Genomic DNA, 12,229 nt, shown 5'->3' with positions numbered 1-12,229 from the left:
GCTTAGGAGGAAGCAAAGAGGAAACATTTGAGTTGACAGAAGAATTTAAAATGCAGTTCAAACAAAATGGCTGGTTGGTGCGACCTTTGCATCTGGAGTGCAGTTTCTTCATTTGTAGTACAATAATAATGATCCCTTGCTTTGTGATGGTGGATGAAGTATTGCTACTTGTCTAGAGCCTGATACAGTTGACTATAAATCTAAATGAGCCTTAATGGAGAAATTCTAGCTACCAGAAACAGTAGCTTTGCATTCATTGAGCACCTGCCACAGATTCAGACAAGTTTGAGTATTATCTTGTCTTATTATACCTTCTTAATTTCATTTTGCTGTTAAAGATAGTACCTTAAAATCATCAAGTGGCCCAATCTAAATAGTGTGGATTGTTTTCAATCTCACCCCTTTAAGCTTTGGCCTCCTTTGTTCCTGCTCACCAAAAATTGCAAAAGCACCCCTGTCCTCATCTTCAGCAATGAAAAACGATTCCTTTTATTAGTTGTATGTCTCTTTTTGTCTCTATTGCAGCTAATCCTGCCTGTAGTGTTCAGACTGAGGAGTTTGTGAATAGCTTATTTGTTTATCCCTCTTGTAAAGAAGATTACTGTATGTACAGAGGCTGTGGAGGGATGCTGAAATTACTAATGTCTTGATTGACCAGGCTGGTTTCCCATTTTCTGCTCCAGCCAGGGATACAGAAAGATGTCTCTCATCCCTGCCTTCTTTCCCCTTGCTCTTTTGGTAGGTTCTTGCTGGAGTGCCTTGACTAGATAACTTCCTACCAAATTCAATTCTGCTCTCTTAAAAAGCACAATGATGAAATATTGGAAGTTCTACATAAGGGTGTATGAGATGGTAGGGTATTTATCTTGCACAAAAATCTTGCCCAGGTCACATGTTTCAGAATGCGAGTTTGATGATGGTATAGCCTTGACATTAGTTTTCATGCATCTTCAGGTAAGGATGTGATGCTGAAGAATTGATGTATACGTGTTTGAAAATTGATGTAGGTCCATGGCTGTGTTCACATTGACTATTTATACAAGAATAAATACATTAGGGTTTCACTACTAATGCAGTGCTGATTGATCACTGATATGCTTATTGTACCATGTGTAAAAAGAACATTTGCAGATCAGACAGACAGTTACATTTTGTTGATGATCAGATGCCGTGTGATCAAATGATTCACAAAAGGGATCAAAAACAGATGTAAAAAAAAATAATTTCTAGCACAGCTTTACAATCTGTTTTTTATTCCTATCAGGTGGTACACACGCATGTCTGAATTAGTGTCCGGCTGTTGAACTATTTGCACTGGTGGTTTTATTGCTGCTCCTGACAGTGATAAAAAGCATAGGAATTAATTTCCTGCTGTTCTGGGACATTGAAGCCTAGCAGTGTTGGAGCCCACCCAATAGGAGGTCTGCAGTAGAATAACCAGTGATAGACTCGGTGTCTGAGAATATTATTTAAGTTGCATTTTTTATTTTTCGCAGAACAGTCTGACTCTGACTAGTCTTGCATAACCTTTCTCTTTTCTCCATCCTCTTTTTCTACTTGTCCCGTCGAAAAATACTAGAGCTCCAAGCGAGAGTGGAAGCCCCTGGAGGATCGCAGCTGCACAGATATCCCATGGCTGTTGCTGTTCATTCTCTTTTGCGTCGGCATGGTAAGTAACACAGCTCTAAAGGGGAATCAGCGCAGGACTTTTTTTAAGGGACTCCTTATAGAAACCTTTATTTAGGGTGCAGGGTTCTGTGTCTGTGTGTTTGTGTGTGATGTTAAATGGCTGTGATTAAATACTAATGTGACTGGCTTCAGCGCAACTCTGAGATCAGTGTATTTTCTGCATTAGAAATTACACAACAGTTCCCCTTCTGCCAACACACCTCTTATTGTAGAATGCTGACCTACTTATCTGAACACTGCTTTAAAACATGCTGGCACCAACAATTATTTTTTTAAAAAAATTCTCAACCTTTCATTGAACTACAATTTGCTGTTGTTTTTCAGAACTTTTTGACTGCCTTTCTTTAAGACCTTAAGGCAGTTGCATACATTAAAATACAAGATTAAAACCACATACTGAAATTAAGTACTACATCCAGCACCGTTGCAATACAATTGCCCTTTCCTTACCATCATGCCAAAGTTAACACTTGAATACTAAAAGCCTGGGGGAATACACTATGGTATTCACTTGTCAGTGCAAGAATTTCTTCCTCTCCCCATTTGTGCCCTGCAGGCTTCCCAAATCTGCTCCAGACCATTGAGGGAACTCCAAGAACAGAATTTTGGGGCGTGCAAGGGCAGTAGTTGGGGGACAATGTTCCATTGTGCAAGTGGAAATCCTCGTGCCTTAGCATTCTGCTGGATTCCACCCAAAAGCAGTGCAAGAATATTGCCAGATGAGTCCTAGAGACTTTTCAGTTGTCCTCATGTGATCACATAGAGCAGTGTTTCCCAAACCTAGGCCTCCAGCTGTTTGGGTTTTTTTTACTACATTTCCCATCATTCCTGACCATTGGTCCTCCTAGCTAGGGACATAGCTGTCAAAGTTTCCCTTTTTTAAGGGAAATTCCCTTATTCCGAATAGGATTCCTTGCAAGAAAAGGGAACATTTGACAGCTATGGCTAGGGATGATGGGAGTTGTAGTCCAAAAACATCTGGAGACCCAAGTTTGGGGAAACAGTGGCTCAGAGGAAACTCCTTTTCCTCACTCTTAATTTTTCCCTTCCTAATAGAAGGCTGGGACGCTGAGATGCGGGTGGCGCTGTGGGTTAAACCACAGAGCCTAGGACTTGCTGATCAGAAGGTTGGCAGTTCGAATCCCCGCAACGGGGTGAGCTCCCGTTGCTCAGTCCCTGCTCCTGCCAACCTAGCAGTTTGAAAGCACGTCAAGTGCTAGTAGATAAATAGGTACCGCTCCGGCGGGAAGGTAAACGGTGTTTCCGTGCGTTGTTCTGGTTTGCCAGAAGCAGCTTAGTCATGCTGGCCACATGACCCGGGAGCTATACAGCGGCTCCCTCAGCCAATAAAGCGAGATGAGCGCTGCAACCCCAGAGTCGGTCACGACTGGACCTAATGGTCAGGGGTCCCTTTACCTTTACCGTTAATAGAAGGCACATGGAGCAGAGTCTTTCCAGTTGTGAGGTGGTCCCCCTCAAGGCATGTAAAGTGTTAAGAGGTTTAAGTACGATCTCAGCACTTTGAATTGCACCAAGAAGCTAAATGGCAGCAACTGCTGATAATTGGCATAACACGATTTCTCTACCTGTTGTACCTGTCAATAGGCCAGCAGCTGCATTCTGCACTAGTTGCTGCTTCTGTAGTACCTTCAGAGGCTTAGCCTCATACAGAGTGCAATGGGTCAGCCCTACATCATGTGCCAGTAGCCCAGCCTGAAAATCCCTGGGGCATGAGCACCACTAGTGCAAGATGTTTATCCGAAAGGAAGGGTCACAGCCAGCCATATTATATATAACTTACAATGTGTACTGCTGGTCTCCACCGTTACCTGAACTTCTGAAAGCAGCCCTGTTCTAAAAACTCATGCAGTTCACAAACCTATTTTAGGAAGTTTGTGACAACTCAGAGCAAGATGCATCTAGATTTCTTATGCATCAGATTCTCTCTCTCTCTCTCTCTCTCTCTCTCTCTCTCTCTCTCTCTCTCTCAACACAGAGTTTTAATTTGACCGCCTTTTTCTAACTGGTATATAGTCGTACTTCACATGATGCTACAGAGTTTTTTTTGGGGGGGGCACTTTTCCTTTTTAAAAGTTCCTGAAATAAGTATGAAAGCGAGATAGGAGTAATTTTTGTTTTATATATCTCTGTGGGGAACATAGCAGAAAGCTGCTGTTAAAAAGAATGGTCTTTTTTAATACAGTTTGCCATGGAAAGCTTTCGTTCTCATCTCATTTCTTCCCAGGGTCTTATTTGTGGCTTTTCAATAGCTACCGGAGCAGCTGCAAGATTGGTTTCAGGATATGATAGTTACGGAAATATCTGTGGACAGAAGAATATAAAAATAGATGGAATAGACAACAGTGGCTTAGACCTCACAAAAAAGAAGTGAGTAATGGGGTCCAATTACTGCTACAGTTGTTTCATTAACTGATGGAATATAGTTTTCTTTCATTTTGGCTGTGGGTGGCAAGATTAGGGAGAACATTAATGCATTTCTTACTCTAAGTGTGGACACCATAGCTTTATGACAAGAGATCACTTTCTCATGAACACTTCTTGTACTTGGGTACTTGTGCATCCATAATGTGTTCCTGGCTTTCATAGTTGTGAACCACGTACTCCGAAATTTCAAGTTAGAATCCCTTTGATGCTTCTGTGTGTTTAGATAGTGCTGAGTTATTAGTACCTCTCCAGGGTTTCCTGAACTACTTGCAAAATTATGTTTTTGTAATTCTCTTCTGTTGTGGAGAATTCATATGAATATGTACGCTACACACTATTTTAGCACTTATATTAGTGATATACCAGTTTAGTCTTCGCCAAAGGAATTGTTTTCTGTGAAGTAGTGACATGGGTGTAATGGATTTAGGGGTTGCTCGTGCGTAAGTTGCCGCCACTGCTGGCGAGGTTACCTGGTTAAACCCTTTCTGACTGAACAGCCTCCAGCATCGTGACTGTCTCAGTCGCTGGCAGAATCCATCAGTGGGCGTTTCTTGAACCTTTTCCAGCATAAAAGTTGTTTGACACCAAGTCTCCTCCTACTCTCCCTGCGCGGAAGTCTTCTGCGCAGGGAGGGTGTGGGCAACGGAGTACCCGTACTCTCTCTGCTGGTCTCCGGCGAGTCTTGGAGCCTCCTCTCCGATTCCCCCATCTGCCCCCCTTCTCCACTGGTGTTACGCTGATTTCTTTCCCCAGCAGATGGGCTGCCTCTCTCCCTACTGGGACCCTCTGCGGCATCCCTCTGGAGCCTTCCCTCCACCTCTAGCTCTGATGGCAGTTCCCTGACAATGGGGTTGAAATTTTTCTGTGAAGTTCATTAGTTCATTAGTAACAGTGAATGGTGAATGAACAGTGAAGTTCATAAGTTCAATGGTAACAGTGAATGGATACCAGTTGCAAATGTGATATTAAGGAAGTCAGTTTCAAAGGCTTTGGTTTTACTAAATATATGTAAAATAAACATGCTAAATCAGATTACTCTCTTGGACATCACAAAAAAATTCTGATGCAAACTGAACATATCCCCATTTTAAAATAATTTAGCAATGTGAACAATAAACAACACTGTTCTAAAATAAGAGCTGTAAAACAAAAAATTGACTTTTCATAATAGTAACATATGCAATAACTGATTTGGTGTTTAGACAATATAACCAAATTGAACATTTTCTGATGCAAAGTACCTAAAGGCAACTTTTCTAATTCAAGCTTTTCTGGAAGACCCACATCACTGCTGAAAGTGCAGTGAATTCTCTGTTTCTTACCTGACTACAGTTCAGTGAGGATAGATAATGACCATTAATCATCTTGTTCTTGAAGCCACCAGCATGAGTTTGACCAAACTGCGGGAGGCAGTGGAAGACAGGAGTGCCTGGCGTGCTCTGGTCCACGGGGTCACGAAGAGTCGGACATGACTAAGCAACAGCAAATCAGCTTGAGCTTGTGCTGTAGAAAAGCCCTTAGATGTTTTAGTATTATGGGAGCTTTGGAATATATTTTCAGGGTCATGTGATGCAAGGCAGAGTTTATGTAGCTCAGGAACATTTAAGGGGCTCTGGGATAGCTGAAGTGTATGTATGTGGACCTTTGAGGATCAATACTTAAGAACGACCTAAGTCCTGTCCATTGCAAATGTGAAGGACATTGTATTGAAAATCAAACAACAGAGGTGCTGCAAAGGAACAGGGATAGGCATTGGACCTAGGCCGGTCGCTAGAACTGAGAGTGTGTGCATATACAGGACTTTAGCTCTGGATATGCTGTAAAGTAACAAGGATATATACTGTTGGTCACATGGAGACAGCATTAATTGCAGTCAAAGAGAACCATGCTATGGTACCTTCCTGTTTAATCCTGTAGCTGCTTGCCATTGTTAGCTGGCCAAAAGTCACCCAAAATGAGAAGAATAAGGGAGCAGCAGCAGCATAATGGGGAAGGCCAAAGGTGTGGATGCAATATACGGTAAAGATAGGTTAGAATTCAGTTGGATTCTATCAGTTTCCATTATTAGGCATGTCTTTTGGCTTTCCTCCTTTCTCTAAAATTCAGAGTCCTTTGAAAAGCAAAATATATATTCAGTGAACAAGAAAATGAAATTTGATAGAAGCCATGCAGGCATTGATGCAGAAAGCAATGACGCTTGGAAGAAACAAGATTTGTCTCTATGACTTTGTGAAATTTCTTCTTGCGCTACCTTTCGTTGTGGCATAATGTGTGGTAACAGAATTCAACCCCTTTTCAACTTCAGTCACGTTTTAGTGCAGTGACAATATGGCTACGCTGACTTTTCCCCTGTGTGCAGTTCAGATGTTGAAAGCGAGACACAGGGAGCAAACGGTGCAGAAGTAATAAAAACTACCACTTTTTGAAAAGCTACAAAGGACCTGATTCTTGACTCTGTCTTCAGGCTAACAGAATGGGGTTTTCATGGTCTGAGGCGCTTGAACTTTCTAGTTTGCAGCCTCCCAGAATTTCTCCCCGAGGAAAGCACACAGCGAACCCCAGACAGGGATTAAGACAAGAGACTTAGATAGATAGTATAGATTGGGACATTTTTTCACTCTGAGGGTCTCATTCTAAAAGTCTGGTAGTTGTTCTCTTTGACATCTGGTGGGAGGGCGTTCCACAGGGAGGGCGCCACTACCGAGAAGGCCCTCTGCCTGGTTCCCTGTAACTTGGCTTCTCGCAGTGAGGGAACTGCCAGAAGGCCCTTGGTGCTGGACCTCAGTGTCCGGGTAGAACGATGGGGGTGGAGACGCTCCTTCAGATATACTGGACCAAGGCCATTTAGGGCTTTAAAGGTCAGCACCAACACTTTGAATTGTGCTCAGAAACAGCAGCCCTGTTTAGGGAAGCTTTTAATGTTTGATGTATTACAGTATTTTAATATTTTTTTGGGAAGCTGCCCAGAGTGGCTGGGGAAGCCCAGCCAGATGGGCGGGATATAAATAACAAATTATTATTATTGTTGTTGTTATTCCCCTATGAACAGTCTTCTGGGAGCTTATTGCCAGTGGTGGGTAGAGCCACAGCCAGTGGTGGATCAAGGTGGGGGCAGTTCACCCCAGGTGTCATCCCTGGTGGGGGGGGGATGACAAAATCCCCCCAGGGTGGATCACTGCCGCGCTGATCGCGCACCCCCCGGGCAGATCGCCCCACCCCGCCCCCAAGTGCACGGCATCTGGCTGCTCTGGGTATCCAGGCGGCTAGCTCCACCGCTGGCTGCAGCCGGACATGGGGAGAGCAACAGATGCAATTCTTATTTTGTACTGTAGGCTACTGTGGTGTTTGCCTCCTAGGTGGGTCATAAGGAAAGGGTTAAAATGAGTGTGATGTGATTGGCCAGTGGAAACTGATAGGAGGAGTTAGAGTGAGAGTTGGAGCTGTGTGGAAGTCAGTTGGGAGTTGGAGAAGGAAGAGGGAGGTTAAGTCTGTGGGTTGGTCGAGTTGTGTTGTGAGGGAGTGAGAGGAATTGTTAGGTGGAGTAAGATAGATAGTTGGGATAATCAGTTTGAAGTTGTTAGGAACACATAGGACAGTTAAAGAACTAAGATTAAGAAACTGCCAAGAAAAATTAACTGTAACCATAAGCTTCTTCATGCCTATAAAAATAAACTTGATTATTTGTTAATGTTAACAACTGTCTGGACTCCGTGTGTATCCATGAGAAACGGGTTGGTGGCAGCAAAGAAAGCAATGACAGTGGTGGCACAGGGTCAATAGACCGTCAAATGTCTGGGGGCCCTGTGTGATCGCCACAGCTACCTTCCAACCATGCAAAAGCCAGAGGGGGACACAGATCAGGGCTTTTGAGGGGGCGTGGCCTGAGAATGGGGTGTGGCCTGGGGTGTGAACTGGGGAGAGGGGCGTGGCCTAGGGTGAGTACCAAGAGAAATCTGGAGGGTCACTTTCTGCTTGTGGACTAGAGGCTCCCTACTCTGAGCTTGTTTAATTTATATTCAGGGACCCATCTCAAAAGACAAGTACTAGTCACTTCTTATCAAATTATTTATGCCTTATATCAGTCATCACCTTTCCATGGAACACACAACCTTTTGGCCTATAGGAAATAAAATGTGCTCCATAAAATAGTACTAGCAATTAATACACTATATATTTCCTTGAGATTGTCACAAAAAGTTCTCCATCTGCTCAGCAGCTGACGTAGCAGATGGTTTTATTGCAAGATTTTTATTGTACGGGGTTTTTTTTCATATTCTTCCTTTTTCGGTCCAAATGTTTATTAAAAATCTGTTTTTTAAAATGTCATCTTTTCCATCCATATAAGGCAGAATGTGAAAAATGCTTATTTCTTAAAGAGATGGAAACATTACGTGTAACCGAAGACAGGCAGCAAAAAGGCCACAACTTTTTTTTTTTGCGTGTTTCTTGAAATGCTTCCCAATATCCCTGGATGTAAAATAGTTCGATGGGTAGAATTTTTCCATTTCAGAAAATGTAATGATTCAGAAGTCTAGTGAATTTGAAGCACAGAAAGCTTATTTTCCTTCTCAAAAATAAATGAAAAAGGTTTCTGCCTGAGAACCCTTCTAATTCCATTTTAAACTTAAGTATGGCCCACCCACCCCCTTGGACCAACTCCCCATCCCTTGGGTCAACCTGGTGCCTTCCAGATGTTTTTGAACTACAGCTCCCATCATTCCAGGCTGGTAGGTGATGATGGGGATTGGACTCCAACATCTGAAGAGCATCATTTAAGGCAAGGCTGCTTTGGACAATCTCCTCTTCCAGTACCCTGGGAGATCATAATGACTGTTCCCTATTGCCTTCCTCGTCCCTTCAGATACCCTAGAATATGTGAAACTGATATGCAATTTGTTTCCAGGAGAGCTAGTGTAACACAGAGGCAACGAGTGTCATGGATGGCCTGTGAGCTAGGAAAATCCCCGTTCAAAGCTATCAAGTGGCTTTAGGCAACAGTCCTGTTTTTTCAGTTTCACCCCCCTCTTATCTAACAGTATGGTCCCATATGAGCAATTTTTTTAGTCTGGTGGTTTAAAAACTGGGTTTTGCCAAGTTTGCTTTCAGTTTCAAAGAATCTTGGATCAGTTTTACATGCAAACCAAGAATCCCAATTTAAAAGGAACTATGGTTAACTGCTAAAGAAGCAAGCTATTAAACCTGTGGTTTAAAATTGGCTTGTTTAGCAGCTAACTAGTGTTTGTTTTCAATCAGGATTCCTGGTTTGCAGATAACACTAAGCCAAGATTCTGCGAAAGTAACTCCCCAGAAGACCTTTTCCTGTCCATGCAGAAGGACAGAAGAGGAGATGCATGCAAGCCCCACACTTCACTCATGCTGAGACTTGTCTGCGTAATGCTAAATCAAGGCTTAGCGATGCGTGCAAAGCAGCCGTTATATGACCACGCTTGCCTCTGGAATTGTCCTGAGACTCTAATCGAGCATACTCTTTGGTGTTTCTGCGCTATGCTCTTTTGACAGTATAGAGCTGTCTACAGGAATTGCAGGAAATCAATGAAATCGGAAAACCTAGGGAGCATGTACCTTAAAGCTCAGATTCAAGACGGACTCGGTCACTGCAGTCGTGTTCCCGACTTAAAATAGGCAAGCTCTTAAATCGTTAATGTGGGAAAGTTTTTGATTCCTGATTTGTATGCGCATAAGGCGTCCTTTCCCAGTAGCACGACCGTAATACTAGTGAAGGAGCTAAATAACTCTTTCCCCAAATCTTGGTTAGCCTTGTCCATATTTAACGAAATGCTGCACAGTAAATTTGTGCTTTAAAAGGAAACCTCTGCAATCAAATGTGCAGGCTGTTGATTGGTTGGGGAATATGCACTGTGAGACAGATACTACAATGGCAAAGGAAATAAATGATCAGGTGCAGTGATATAGGATTGGGGGTTGGTTTAACAAGGCGGTCCAACTTTTCATACCAAGTGGGCCTCTTTGACACAGAACCCATGGGCTACACATTGCAGCAGTGCAGGTAACAAGGCCCAAAATTGACACACATACCCCGGCCCTCATGCTACCTTCCCAAAGCTGACTAAGCGAGGCTCTGGGGCAGGCATCCCCAAACTCGGCCCTCCAGCTGTTTTGGGACTACAATTCCCATCATCCCTGACCAGTGGTCCTGTTAGCTAGGGATGATGGGAGTTGTAGTCCCAAAACAGCTGGAGCGTCGAGTTTGGGGATGCCTGCTCTGGGGCTTTCGGAAGGAGGTGTGAGGCTGTGAGGAGGTCCTAGAGCCATCCCATCTCCTTCCCAATGCTGCAAAAGTGCTAACTAGACTTTGGGAAGAAGCTGGGAGGACTCTAGGACCCTCTTGGAGCTGCCTCGCTTACCTTTGGGAAATCAGCATGAGGGTTGCAGGGTGTGGGTGGGTGTCAAATACTGCTGAAGGCCACCAAAGAAGTCCTTGAGGGCCACACATTGGACCCCTCTGGTTTAGATAAGGCCCCTGGATCCCAGCCGAGCCTGTGGTAGTAGCAGAGGGAATTCAAGATCATTTGGCTCTGGCCAAATCTGTTAAGCATCTTCTCTGCACGTGTAAAGAAGTTGGTGCAGAACAAATGTGTTTCCATAGAGACAACTGGAGATGCTTCCGGGAGAGCGTTACGTGTGCCTTTTCTCACCTCAACTGGCTTGGTGCCACTCATCCTAGGAAGGAGAACAATAGGCCAGGAATGAGTGTAGCTGAACCTGGAAACAAAACAAAAAAAGGAGACATGGAAGCTTGACTTTCTCTGTGGGCTGAATCCAAAGCTCAGGGTTCAGAGGCCTCCCTGGAAGCCAAAGGGAGCCAAGATCTGTTGGGATATTGATGCTCTGAGTCCCTCCATCCTATGCCCAGGTCGTATATATATGTGAATAAAACCATATAGTCTAATAATAACTAAGGGCTTGCCACATTTTACACACTTCTGGTGATAAAAAAAGAAGAAGTACACACACAGATTCAGAAAGACAGTTTTCTGCCTTTGTTCACAAGCTTTTATCAGCGCATATTTATTCTCTTGAGGAAAGTACATGCAATATTTTATAGATCCAAATGAATTCCAGTTGACATTGGGTTCTGGCACTTACTGCTGGTTTCACAAAACTTGTTAAAACAACGGAAATCACACAGTTCTCTAAGATAAGTTATTTTAAGCTATTGTCGGGGGGGGGGGTGAATTGGGTACCCGAAGTTATCTTTCCAAAAAATGTGCTGAAGTTGCCCATTGAATTACAAACCAGTCATGTGGAAAATCTATTTAAAATAAGAAGCTGTTTTCCGTAATGCTTATCCATCGGAACACATTGGGATCTCTGTTTTGCTTTCAAGTTACCAATATAATTTTACTAATAGACTTTTGCTTGGCATTTTAATGGGGGGGGGGGCGGTGAGGTGGAATGGCCAGGATCATCCTGAAGACATCAATGTGGAGTAAACACTCAGTGCTTACATTGTGACTTCAATTACAAAGGATAGATGGAGCTCTGTGTGACGGCACCTCTTTAATGTGCTAGAGATCAATCTGTAACTGTGAACAATCGATTGCAGCAAGTTGCCACTTTTCTGTATCACATTTCAAGCTTCCCTGCTACAGTATCTGGTGAATCATTCTCTAAACTTGGCACTCGCTGAGTCCATTCTCAGAAAAATGAAAAGCATTTAGGAAATAATTATGGTCAGCTTCAGGTGTTGTGTGGCTTCCAGATTTTGTTGCTGAATATCCTATTGGTACGCCCTGAAATAAACTTTTAAAGTATGATGTTCCTTTAAAATGTAAAATGTAAAAAGTGTGTGGAAATGCCACACACATCCCACTGCCCCCTGAGAGCCCAAGGAGGAATGAGAGATAATGGTGTACTTAGCAGATGAGATATAAGTTGCCAACAGTGCCTTATTTCCATATATTATCTCTTTGCCTTTTGGTGATGGCTTATATAGCCAGACATGCATCCATCTTTGTGAAGGGGCTCCACTCCATCTTATGAAAATCTTAGTGCCATTTCAAAAGGAAAAGTGTGGGGGAGCCACTACTAAATTCTGGGTGAACAGTGTACT

General features: G+C 43.3%; 1 protein-coding gene and 1 long non-coding RNA gene across 3 annotated transcripts in view; both read left to right on the top strand.

The window, feature by feature from the left end:
* The window catches only part of LOC308577017, a 243,969-nt gene that overhangs the window by 185,676 nt on the left and 46,064 nt on the right, over positions 1-12,229 (top strand). The window lies entirely within an intron of this gene.
* SLC44A1 (solute carrier family 44 member 1) overlaps positions 1-12,229 on the top strand; it is an 87,682-nt gene that overhangs the window by 29,389 nt on the left and 46,064 nt on the right. For both annotated transcript variants that reach the window (XM_081176415.1, XM_081176414.1), the window contains exons 2-3: positions 1,580-1,669; positions 3,935-4,077. In XM_081176415.1, coding sequence (XP_081032541.1) covers positions 1,580-1,669; positions 3,935-4,077 — 233 coding nt within the window. The remainder of the gene's footprint in view (positions 1-1,579; positions 1,670-3,934; positions 4,078-12,229) is intronic.

This window comes from Podarcis bocagei (assembly GCF_964188305.1).
Source record: "Podarcis bocagei genome assembly, chromosome: 17".
Classification (NCBI taxonomy): domain Eukaryota; kingdom Metazoa; phylum Chordata; class Lepidosauria; order Squamata; family Lacertidae; genus Podarcis; species Podarcis bocagei.
Note: the sequence above shows the minus strand (reverse complement) of the source record. Positions and strands in the feature narration are given on the sequence as shown.